Source organism: Schistocerca serialis, chromosome 7 (assembly GCF_023864345.2).
Source record: "Schistocerca serialis cubense isolate TAMUIC-IGC-003099 chromosome 7, iqSchSeri2.2, whole genome shotgun sequence".
NCBI lineage: Eukaryota > Metazoa > Arthropoda > Insecta > Orthoptera > Acrididae > Schistocerca > Schistocerca serialis.
Window position 1 is genome coordinate 23,030,142 of NC_064644.1, and position 12,950 is coordinate 23,043,091.

General features: G+C 37.7%; 2 protein-coding genes across 3 annotated transcripts in view; one reads left to right on the top strand and one right to left on the bottom strand.

Annotated features, from left to right (window-relative positions):
* Positions 1-11,117, bottom strand: part of LOC126412062 (histone H4 transcription factor-like) — a 109,718-nt gene extending 98,601 nt beyond the window's left edge. For both annotated transcript variants that reach the window (XR_007575221.1, XM_050081445.1), the window contains exons 1-2: positions 10,760-11,117; positions 10,134-10,670 (exon numbers count right to left, since the gene is read on the bottom strand). Coding sequence is in view for 1 of the 2 variants with exons in the window: in XM_050081445.1 (XP_049937402.1) it covers positions 10,134-10,670; positions 10,760-10,811 (589 nt within the window). In the remaining variant the exon portion in view is untranslated. The remainder of the gene's footprint in view (positions 1-10,133; positions 10,671-10,759) is intronic.
* Positions 11,118-11,185: 68 nt separating this feature from the next.
* LOC126412063 (A-kinase anchor protein 17A-like) overlaps positions 11,186-12,950 on the top strand; it is a 135,572-nt gene continuing 133,807 nt past the window's right edge. The window contains exon 1 of the mRNA XM_050081446.1: positions 11,186-12,153. Within this exon, the coding sequence (XP_049937403.1) occupies positions 11,380-12,153 (774 nt within the window). The 5' untranslated portion in view covers positions 11,186-11,379. The remainder of the gene's footprint in view (positions 12,154-12,950) is intronic.

Here is a 12,950-nt window from a genome sequence, read left to right on the forward strand (position 1 = left end):
TATATAAAGTAGTGGACAACATAAATATAACTGTTAAATCATATGGATCGCGGAATGTTCTGGATAGTACTGCAGTTTTTGTAGATGGAGTACTGAAGTTTACCTTTACAAAGAGTGATGGCGCTTCACATGGTTGTGGTTGGATTACTGTTGCTATTGTACACTGTGGTGCTATTGAAAGCATTGGTAGCCTGGAGAGTTTTAATTCACGTTAGTTTATTACTTACAGTACATTTCAAATCAGTGAGGTGTATAATAGGGACATTGGTACAACTTACTTTAGTTCTAATAGGCCTCTTGTTATTAGGACATTAAGTCAGTTGATGAACAGAAGTGATGAATGCAGGTCACAGAAATATATTAGCTATTAAATATGCCGTACTGTACGTTAATGGTTCCTCATTTTGCAAAATGTCAGATGTATTATCTATGTTGGATATGTACTCGTATCCTGTACTATGAGAACTGGTCTATAAGACAAGAAGTATGTTTTTTCAACAATAGCATGTCACAAACATGTCATACATATTTCAACATGTACTAGAGAATGGCTACAAAGTTTAAATCATGATTGTGTAAAATAAATGAACAATTAATAGTCAAATTGTGGAAATTTCTTTCACAAAATTATTACTTTGTCAACCCTATGGCATAGGAAGTGGGAAAGTTAACAGCACTAAAACAATTGCACGGACCACATACATAAAATGAGATGTGGTGTGCAACACTGTATGTTTTTGATAAAAGCACATTACATAAACTTCTGGGGAGGAAGAGTAAAAATATCAACAAATGGAATAACATCATAAGGCAAAAATCAAGTTTGTTTCTGTACATTGTAAAAAGGAATTACAGTAATCATCAGCATGCACTTTTCAGAAGGAATTGTCACCCTGCAACAGAGTATGTCATGATTTGAAAGTTCCTGGCAGTTTAAAACAGTCTGCCAGACCAATACTTGAACCCACATCATTTGACTTTGTGCACAAATATTCTAACGACTCGGCTGTCCAGGCATGACACATAACCCACCCTCACAGTTTTACTTCCATCAATACCTCTCTATTACTTAATCCAAATTCCATAGAGTATTTGCCCATGAAAGTCAAAGACTGGGGGCTTGAGTTCTTGTCCAGCACACAGCTTTAAGCTGCAGGAAGTCTCAGGACATACTTTACTGAACAGCCCATGGAAAAAGTCTAATGGCTGGAACCGAACGAAACTAACTGACCATTTTTTTCTTTTTTTCTGTGGTACTGTAAGGAAATTTTTGTGACAGCGTCATTATATTTGCTGCTAAAAACAGAAACAACCTCATAATGCCAGAATCAAACGCTGCACTACAAGGTCAGGTAAAGGTGGTAAAAGATGTCCATTGTTTTACCCTATGCAAAACTAGAAAAATTGTTGGATTACACAGTGTCCTTCACTGTAGCTGAAAATTCATTACTACAAGGACAATATGTCACCCCTCCCCCCCACCAAAGTGTGAAGTTTGTTTCTCATGGAACTGGTTGGTCATAATCAGAAAGTGTTTCCCAGATGGTATTGTGCAATCATCTGTACAAGGAACAATTTTTTTAACAGAGGAGAACTCCTGACAACATATGATGATCTATTCCGTGATGGTGTAGGGCCTACCCTTTTCTTTATGACAATTAATGGTTTTGGAATATCAACATAATTGACAGCTGGGTATGGAAGGGAGCAATGCTATCTTCTCTGCTTTACCCATGTACACAAAATGGCTGAGGCAGCAACAGATGTCTCTTTCAGGACTGAATGTTTCCCGATAACATGCAGTACTGAGTTTGCCTTACAGAATTGCAACAGCTTTATCACTTTTCTGTGCACTTTTGCAGCTAGTTTCACACATTTGGTATTGTCAAAAAACACCACAGAGAAACTAACCCACACAAGGATAAAACTCACAACACTCATTGTAAAGCTTATTCTAAAGAAACAGACTCTCGCATAATAGGTAGAACACAAAACATTGGGGCTATACATAGAGAGATGCTGAATGAAACGCATTTGGTAGTCAAAGAGCAATGAGTGAAGCCTTCAGTGAACACCATAAAAGATTGTCAAAAGATCTTTCACAAAACCAAAAGAAATTCTGCTTATATGTAGAAGTTAGTTTCCAGTCACTCATAGACAAGACTGCCACTGAAACAGTAGCAAAGCAAAAGGAGAAGCACTTAACTCTGTTTTCAAATGTTCCTTTACAAAGAAAAACCCAGGAGTACTGTCCAATTTAATTCTTGTACTACTGAAAAGATGAGTGAAATCGATATTAGTATCAGTGGCACTGAGAAACAGCTGAAACTCTTAAAACTGAACAAGATCCCGAGGCCGGATGAAATCCCTATCAGATTCTATACATCTCACCTACATAGGTACTCTGTAAGCCACCGTACAGAGCGTGGTAGAGGGTACTCTGTACAGATACCAGTCATTTCCTTCCCAGTTCCACCTGTAAATAGAGCGAGGAAAAAATGAATGTCTAAATGCCTCCGTACAAGCCCTAATTTCCCGTATCTTATCTTCTGGTCCTCAAATGCGCAATGAATGTTGGAGGCAGTAGAATCGTGTGGCAGTCAGCTTCAAATGCAGGTTCTCTAAATTTTCTCAATAATGTTTCTCAAAAAAAAAAATGTTGTTTTCACTCCAGGGATTTCCATTTGAGTTCCCGAAGCATCCCTGTAACACTTACGTATTGTTCAAACCTACGGCTAACAAATCTAGCTGTCCAACTCTGAATTGCATCGATGTCTTCCTTCAATCTGACTTGGTATGGATCCCAAATATTTCAGCAGTACTCAAGAACAGGTCGCACCATAGCCCCATACGCAGTCTCCTTTGCAGATGAACCACTCTTTCCTAAAACTCTCCCAATAAACCAAAGTCTACCATTTGCCTTTTCTACCACAGTTCTCACACGCTCGTCCCATTTCATATCACTTTGCAACATTACGCCACCCAGATATTTAAATGACTTCACTGTGTCAAGCACGACACTGGTAATACTGTACGTGAATGTTATAGGTTTATTCTTCCCACTCATCCACATTTTTCCACATTTAGAGCTAACTGCCATTCAGCAAACCAACTAGAAATTTTGTCCAAGTCGTCTTCTATCTTCCTACAGTCCCTCAACTTTGACGCCTTACCATACACGACAGCATCATCGGCAAACAACTGCAGACTGCTGCCCGCCGTATAATTTATGTATATAGAGAACAACAGTGGTCCTATCACACAACCCTGGAGCTCACACAACCCTGGAGCACTCCTGGCAATACCATTGTCTGATGAGCATTCACCATCAAGGACAACATACTGGGTTCTATTACTTAAGGAGTCTTTGAGCCACTCACATATCTGCAAACTTATTCCATATGCTCATACCTTCATTGACAGCCTGCAATGGGGCACCATGTCAAATACATCCTGGAAATCTAGAAATATGGATTCTGCCTGTAGCTCTTCATTCATAGTTCATAGTATATCACGTGAGAAAAGGACAAGCCGAGTTTTGCTCGAGCAATGCTTCCTGAAACCATGCTGATACTTGACAGTAAGCTTCTCAGTCAGTTTAATGTATTCGAACTGAGAGTATGTTCAGATTCGGCAGCAAATCAGAGTTAGGGATATTGGTCTGTAATTTTGCAGGTCCATTGTTTTACCCTTTTTTACGCTTCTTTCCAGTCACTTGGACTTTCCGCTGGATGAGATATTCATGATAAATGCAAGGTATGTAAGGGGCCAACGCTCTTCGTAAAACCGAACTGGGATTCCATCCAAACCTGGAGACTTATTTGCTTTCAAATCTTTCAATTTTTTTTCTCTACACCAAGGATACTTATTACTATGTCATGCATATGGGAGTCTGTCCGATGGTCAAATGACGGTACATTTGCATGATGCTTCCATGTCAATGATTTCTTGAACATGAAATATAAAACTTTGGATTTTTTTTTCAACTGCCACAACAGACTAGTGAAAAAAGGAGTGAATGGAAGCCTTAGATCCAGTTAGCGATTTTACACAGTATCAGAATTTTCTCGGGGTTGCTGCCAGATCTTTTTCTAAGGTGTGACGGTGCGAGCTGTATGCTTCACGCATAAATCTTTTCAGACGCATAGCTCTCAGATAACCTTTGCTTCTCGTTATTTTGCATTCTCTTTTGAACAAAGAGTGCAACAGTCTCTGCTTCCCAATTTACGGCTATATTCTAATGCAAATCTCTTGAACAAAATAATGCCAAGTAGTTGTAGGATTTCACAGGTCACACCTGTCTACCAGAAGGGTAGCGGACCTGATCAACAAATTTACCAACCTATGTGATTTTGTCGGAGGCTTTTCTTGGTAAGCAAGTTTTGTTTTGGTTTTATCCTATAGTAATTGTGATGTTTTGTCTGTTTTATTTTTATAGTATTTTGGTTGCGTTTTAACTGATCTAGTGAATGAGGGTTTTTTGGTTTTTGAATTGTTGAGGTTTGGTTTCAGTGGTGTTCTGTGAGTTATGTAGGTGTGTGCTGTTTGTAGATGTGGTTTTTTTTATCTGTGGTTTGCCAGCAGGTATCAAGAGCTGTGTTTGTGCTCCATAGGTCAAGGGAAAAGTCCTATTCCGCTCTTTGGAATTGCATTTAATATATAGGGGGTGATACCGCCAATAGTTGATCGATTAACAATTTGAGTTTACATTTATATTTTTTATAGAACATCTACTTGAAGGAGTAAGTTGATAACAACACATATCACAGAGAAAAGTTTCCTGTAAAGAATGACATACATACAATTAACCTTGAAATGCTTATTCCCTACATTTTCTGAATTTCAGTTACAGTGGTCAGAAATTACCAATAGTTGATCATACAGTTCCACAAAATGATCGCCCATAGTCCAGTAGTTGATCAATATGCAAAAATAAAATCATCTGACATTAAATTGATAATTACATCTGGGAACTTAATTTTAACTTACTTACATGAATGATTAACATATTGAACAATTTTTTTCAATGAAATAAAACAATATAACATAGTAGCCTACACACAACAATAGACTATACACAAGTCTGCTCAGTTTCATTCCAGTTTTCCAATATCAACAGGACGTTGAAACTTGTAACGCAGCCTGCCTCCTGTAGAGATAATAGAGGGTTCTGGAAGTATTGCTAAAATCTGTGAAGAGTGAACAGTGCTTATATCATCTTCATCAGTCTTGAACAGCGTATTTCTTTCATCGCAGCTTTTCAAACCCATTACCTCAATGTCCTCTTCTGTGGTAACTCTTTGAACAGTGCACAGAAATTTATACTTATTATTCTTTTGGCCTGGAAACAAGATCAAAGCAAAATCTCCTTCTTTGAATGCAGGCCTTCCAATGTCATGCCTCTTCTCAGTGGTAGCAAGGTTTTTATTACAGTCAGACTCATTTTCTGATGTGTCTTCACGAGGGCTCCATTCATCACTGGTGGGTTCTGACTCTGAACTGTCTTTTCTTACAGGTTTCTTTTTTGGTGGTTTTTCCTTCTCAGCCTCTGGAAACAGTTTCCTTCCTTTTCTTTTTTTCTCATTCGTCTGTTTTGCCATTTTACGTTGTTCTATTATAGCTCGTTTGGCAGCTTCTGTATTGGCTTTTAGTTCTTCCTTTGATTTGTTCCAGTCTAGCCACTGTTTGGATGTTGTCGCATATGGTATGTACTCTCTTTTCCTTCCAGCCTTTATAGGGGAGTCAGTAGGCCAAGTAATATGATTAGCAAAATGTGGACTGATTCTGTTTTTCTGAGATGATTGGGATGAACGGCATTTTGGAGTGTCTGCTTCAGGGTTGACTGGATGTGAAGAGGGCTGAGGAGGACCTGAACTGTCATTTTCTTGTACTGAGTCTTGATCTCCTGACTTTTCGTTATGACATGTGGATGATTCATCTTCTGAGTCACAAGATATTTTGCTGTTAGTACACACTTGAGGATCTCCTGCTGGATTTTCTGATGTAGGGATGGATTGTTCTGTACTACAAAAATGCAGAGATAGCATGTTAGCATCTGTAGTTTTATTTGTTGAAGGTGATTTACAAGTAGCACGAATTTTACGCCAAACCTGAAACAGTTCTTCTGCTCCTGGATCACCTTCCCATCCATTTTTCTCTGCTGCACGGAATTCTTCTGCTCTACCTCTCTTCATTAAAGATTCAAAATGCAAAAGATGTTCAACACCAAATGATGATGGTTTTATTGCATTACCACATGTTATAGCAGGTGCACAATGTCTAGATTTGCTGGACATACATCTAGCATTGTCCACTGCATCAGGATCATAAGGGAAAAGACCACACTTCCTGAAACCATTTTTCACTGTTTCAGGAGTAGCCTTTTCATTGAAAACGGTCTCAAGCAATGGGCCAAATACAGTTTTTGTTACAACTTTGTTACCAGTTTTGTGTTTTCAATTATATACAGCATCTCTCCATCCAGATTTCAGGGGACGAAATATTGCCACATCAGCTGGTTGAAGCACATGAGTCGCATTTGGATACAATGCAAATTGTATTATCCCATTGTCGGCAGAAAACTTAGCAACTTTATATGATGTATGAGATTTGTGCCCATCTACCAATAAAATAACAGGAAATTTGACTCTCTCTTTCTTCAGCCATGGAAGGAAAATGTTGGCAATGTATTCAAAGTAGAGGGCTCCTGTCATCCAGCCTTTTTTTGACCGCCCAATGCCCCATTCACTGTTCAAATTCTCGGATATGTCCCTTGAAATTTTCTGAAGTGGAAATACGACCATTGGGGGTACAGTGTCTCCAGCAGCATTGAAATTTGCCATTACAGTAATGGCCTCCTTTTCATTGCCACTTTTGACTTCATACAGATTGTCAAAAGAAACTGGACCCAGAACTTTCCCAGTTTGAGGACATGTTTCAAATCCTGTTTCATCTGCATTATAAATTCTTTTTGATTCATTTAAAATGTCCAAATTATTACCCTTCTGAAGATGCTGATGAAGTTCATTGAACCACTGCCTGATATTTTCCTCAGTAACAGCTGTTCTGGCAGTATTTATGCTCTCAGCATGCCGTTCTGATACATCAGGGTGACGTCTCATGAATGACTTAAACCATTTTTCACCAGGCCTTCCATCTTTGAATGGTGTAGGTCTTCCATCTGCCAAAACAATGTCACTCACAGTTTCATACAGCGTCCTTCGCTTTATTGGAAAGCCTTTTTTAGCGTTGGCATAGATCCAGCTAACCAATAAATTCTCTTCAGCCTCTGTCAAAACTGAACTTGGTCCCATCTTACGCTGCATAGGTACTTTTCCTTTAATTTTGTTATTTAGCGTACTAAATGGGATACCAAAATGTTTTGCAGCTTTCCTCATACTACTGCCACCCGCTTGAACTGCTTCTACTGCACATTGTAAGTCTTCCTCAGAATACTTAAAAAATTCTTTTTTCGACTTATCTTCTTTTGGAACCATTTATTAATTCAGTCTGCAGATTTCACTCCTGTAAATTTTATCTGTATGCCTCAATACTTGTTGGTTGATCATATGTAAACCAGTAGATGATCACCCTGATCAGCTACTGGAAGCCATATAAATTTCACATTTCCATCAATATGGGACAGAAGAAAGGAATGCCTACTTGGTCTATGGCTAAAAGCAACTCTTTGTGAGAACATTCTAAAAATTACCGGTAATTGATCATTATGATCAACTACTGGAAAATATGCTTTCATGCACTCCAGTAGTTGATATCCCCCCCTTAAAGAAGACTGAAGCAATAATTTACACTTCCTTTACGGTGAATGATAAAATCAATCATTCATAATGAGTTATCTGTTAACACAGTTCATCATATTTCAGTATTTAGTACTTGTGTCAATAAATATCTGTATCACTGTAACCTACCTTACAATTAGTCTAGACGCCCTGACACTCCACTTCTCAGCACAGCACAAGAGGAAAGATTTTCTGAAAGCTATCAGTTCCCTCCAATTGTTGTAACAATAGAAGAAATAGGTTTGCCAACATATGTTCTTTATATGCTCTTGCATTTTTAAAAGTGTCAGTGCTGCCAACTCTTATAATTTACAGATTAGAGTAAAACTGATCAACTACTGGGCTGTTTGTAGATGTGGTTTTTTTTATCTGTGGTTTGCCAGCAGGTATCAAGAGCTGTGTTTGTGCTCCATAGGTCAAGGAAAAAGTCCTATTCCGCTCTTTGGAATTGCATTTAATATATATATAAAATAGGGAAATACGGAAGCGTCCGATCCCGCCCGTCTGCTTTTACCCATGACGTCACAAATATGGCGGAAACAAAAACAAACACACACACTTTCCACAAGAAGCCTAATGACACTAACGGGACAAGCGCGGGAAATGGGGTGATTTGGGTGGAGGGCAAACTAAATATAAACAAATTTAGACGCCTTGCGTAGCTACAACGTGTAAGTGAAGACAGCCATGCACGAATACCCACCCACCTCCCCAGGGGTCGTAACCCCTGTAACCCATAGAAGATAAAGATGCTTCAGTGGTTGATTAGTGTTTTTTGTCTTTTTAAAAAAAAAAAAAAATCTCACGGGATAGAACGAACAGATCAGAAAGATAAACATAATAAACTAAAACAGAAATTGGAGGAAACAGATAATTAAAATAAGTAATAAGTGTTTTTAAATTAAAAAAAAAAAAATCTCACGAGATAGAACGTACAGATCAGAAAAAAACGTACAGATCAGAAAAGTAAATAAAATAAAACAGAACTGGACACAGCCACACTCAAACCAAACTCCGTGCCGTCACGACGTCACACACGACAACACCCTTACGTCACGGGTCAAAGCCGACGCGTGGGATCGGATGCTTCTGTCGACCCTAAAATAGTGGCTGTAATGTTATATCCTAAGTTGAGGGTTTTTTTTTCCATAACATCTGTTTTGGGATGGTGCAGTGTTCTGTATTGTTATGTATTTAGCTTGTCCCAGCCCTAAACTCTCTATTTCCCACAGCTGTCCTGTTGATTTCATTTTATTGTTGGAGTGAGATGTTCTTGTGTAGTTTTTTTTTTTTTGTTAGAATTTGTTGGTTTCTGAATGTTGTGCAACATCACCACCATTTTGTATACACTGAAAGTTAGCATTTCCATCACATTGATGACATCATAGGTAACAGTTGAGAGGAATCAGACGTTTCTCTAATGAGAGTGTAATGTTACCAACAACCCAAAGGTTGTTTGAGCACAGTGGTCATAGTCTGTTGGTGTGCCCCGTCCTCCACTTGTAATCTTGGCTGTGACGACAGATTGACACGTAGCATAACAAACGAGGGGTTGAGGAGACAAACTGATCTCTACATTTGCGACATAACTGACATAGCCTACTTTTTGATATCAGAGATAAAATTGCAACTGCATTAGTCAATTCTTCAAAATAATATTTTGCTCAGTATTACTCACAGTCATCATATAGGAACTATAAAAAAGCGAGGGAAGGTGTAGTAGTGTGTAACTCTTACCACCAAGCCTTTTCACAAATGATGCTACCGAAGATTGTTATTCACAGTGAGATCCTCCCAGTGCCTAAAGGAGGGCATGGGACACTAGATTTATTTCATTCCTTGTTTTGCTACTCCTCAAATTAATGCCATAACAATTCTTTTTAGTATAGTTCTCAATATGCTGATTAGTTGTAAAATAAATTAATGCCATGACAATTCTTTTTTGTATAGTTCTTGATAAGCTCATTATTGTAAATTTACTAGGTCTTAATTACCCAGTGAGCAGAGCTGCAACTATAAGACTGTCATAGCATTAAATAAACAGCAAAAGAGAAAATCAACAAATGAAAGAAATCATGTGTCTAATACCTAACTAATGTGTTAATCGGAATAATATTACTTGGTCCACACAACATGAACAAATGAATTACAAATTTATACTGTTATCTAATACCCGGATTCTTTAACTGCTACTTCTTTCTTTTATTCAACACGTCCACTCCTATACTGCCAGCGGTTTATATATTTGTTACGGGGCTGGAGTTATTGTGCTAAATGGTAATCAAATTAACCTTTATTTATATATGCCCACTATGGACATTCTTATACTCTTACCTTTGCCATCTTCATTGATACGGATATCCAAATCAGGTATGTGCATACTAACATGTCTAACAAAAGTCTCAACATCATCGATTTCATAAGAACAGTTTTTCCATTCACAAACTAAATGAAGAACTTGTTCCTTAAGCCACAGACGTTTTCCTTTAATAAGCATTGAACATTTCCCATTGCTTGTCTTAGAATCACTTTCATTCCCGTCAGGAGAATCCACATCTTGCTCTTCCACTGTTGCTGTTACCTGACGTTCTTCTTTAATGCTTTTAGTTGGAATGTTTTTAGCAGGATACAATTCTTGTGATTGATTTACCCAGTTTCTACAGTTCTCAAGAGCGTCAGAGCGTCTAAATGTGTTTAATTCATTATTTTCCAACGGCAAACAATCGTTTCCATGTTCTGAGCTGTGCTCGTCGTCTGATATTTCTAGTGATGTTCCATCTTCTCTAGAAGCATCTGCATTCATTTCACTTGCAAGAACACGATCGAAAACACACTGAGGGCTGCAACTACCATCGAATTTCCGTTTTACACCTGTAGGGAGCATAAAAGACAAGTGTTATCAAACGTTCATTTACCATTACATCTTAATGTGAAAACAAGCCTTTATGACATATACATACCTTTATGCGGACTGCAATCATTTATCGTTATTAATTTGGTACTTTCGCCCATTGTGGGCAACTCATTCCACGATTTATATAAATCTCGAAACAGACAATAGTTTTTCTTCACCTAATTGGATTCCCTCCTCTTCTTCCCGCGCGCCTTGTTTCATACATTTAAAACTCCCACAGGTTCATGACTCTCCAGTCAGGTAAACAATACTTCTATAAGTCAACGTTAGGTTCTCAAACATGTGACTCACAGACTAAGGCAAAAATAAGAAAAAAATGACAAAATCAGTATCGAATTGCTTCCCAACATATGCAAATTCGTATGACTATAGTTACTACAATCGCAAAGTGAATTAGTGTCGCAGCTGATGTCAGCAAGAATGTATATCTTCTTATCATCTTTGAGAACTCTAGTGCGAAATTAAGTGCTTTGATTGTATGTAGCAAATTAGCAGAATGGTGACTGAATGTTTAGTGTAGCTGTGTGATTCAAATGACTTTTGAAGTTGATGAGTAGTGTGTCGAAGTAGATGTCACAATATCGGCTGCACACAGAAACAATATACACGTGTTTAGTAGTTAATATTTAATATAGTTACTTGTTCCTTCATTGAATATTGGTTGACATGAATGTAATTAAAATTTGTGAAGACATGAAGGACGCCGTTGAATTATTTTCACCGCAGGGACTTTACCTTAAACCTATTGCAAGACTGAACATTTCGGTTCAACTGCCACTAATGAAATTTACCGGGAAAACTATTACTAATTCGGAATTAATGGACAAGTTGAAAAGCATGATTTTTCCTGACGAATTCATTACCTTAAAAGTTGTTAAGAGCACATTGGAATTCATACGATTCGAAGGTGAAATTGAAAATAAATCTTGTTTGCAAAATGTCATAGGGAGATTGGATACTCGCACGTTGAAGCTAGCAAATTTCAGCGAACCCTTGAAGATACGAGCGGCAGAGGCAAAAATAGTGTTTCCTACCAGGCATAATTGGGATGCTTATTTCAGAGACGCAAAGAACATGAATGAGACAAAACATGGAGAGAGACCAGACACAATATATATAAGCAACTTGCCGTACAAATGGTTCACGACGAAAAAGGATATTATAAAGGGTATTATAAGACCAAGTGAATATATTCTTCAGAAGGTTTTTGAAGTATTTGGTGACGTGAGATGCATTGACATACCAGCTACAGATCCATTTAGAAATAAAATGAAATCGCGCAAAACAGGAATAAATACATTCTCGTTTGACCAAGAGCGTACATTTGAAGCATATATACAATATAAAGAATACATTTGCTTTGTAAAAGCAATGGATTCTTTGCGTGGTATGAAACTGCTGTACAAGGAGGGAGACAGAGCATACACAGCTAACATAAAGGTAGAACAATTTGAGCTTACATTTGCCTTATTTATTCTTAAATAGTCTGTGTTTTCAACCATTTAAATCTTTCTACTGGACTTCATCACAGTGTATCATGCAGTTTAACTGCTAGATGTTGAAACATTGTTGTAGTCTTAGGTGCTATTTTTAATCATAATGATGAATGAGATTTAAAATCTTACAGGGATTTCATTTTCCATAGTTTGTAGCATCATATTGATGAAAAACCTCCTTGACATGAAACGATTTGTGGCTTTTGCTATGCCTGTGGACAGTAGTTAAGACACACATTTTTTTCTGTTGTTCAATACCAAGTTCCTTAAGTCTCATCATGAAGGATTGCCATCAGGGATGTGAATTAAGTGAAGTTATACATTAATTGACAGAAATATCAAGTGCAGGTTACTTTGGGAAAGTATACTAATATCCAATTACAACTAGTGTTTACTGCTTGTCAATTATACTAATTGAATAACAGTGTGTACTGGCTACAGCTCTGTCTTACTGCATTCTCAACCGATGCTTCCCTTTCATCTCTTATAACTCCAGTCTGGTTTCTGTACAAGTTGTAAATAACTTTTTGCTTTCTGTATTTTATCCCTGGTATTTCAAAGAATATATGATGAATTTCCCTAATCAGTATAAGGAGACATACCATACACATAAGATACATGTCAGAGTGTAACAGTTCCTTATTTTAGGCTTCCAGACCAAACTGCCATTGTCACACTGCTCACAGATACTTCACTCTGCTGTGAAAACTCACTGGTCAGTAATGTCACTTGCGCTGATCA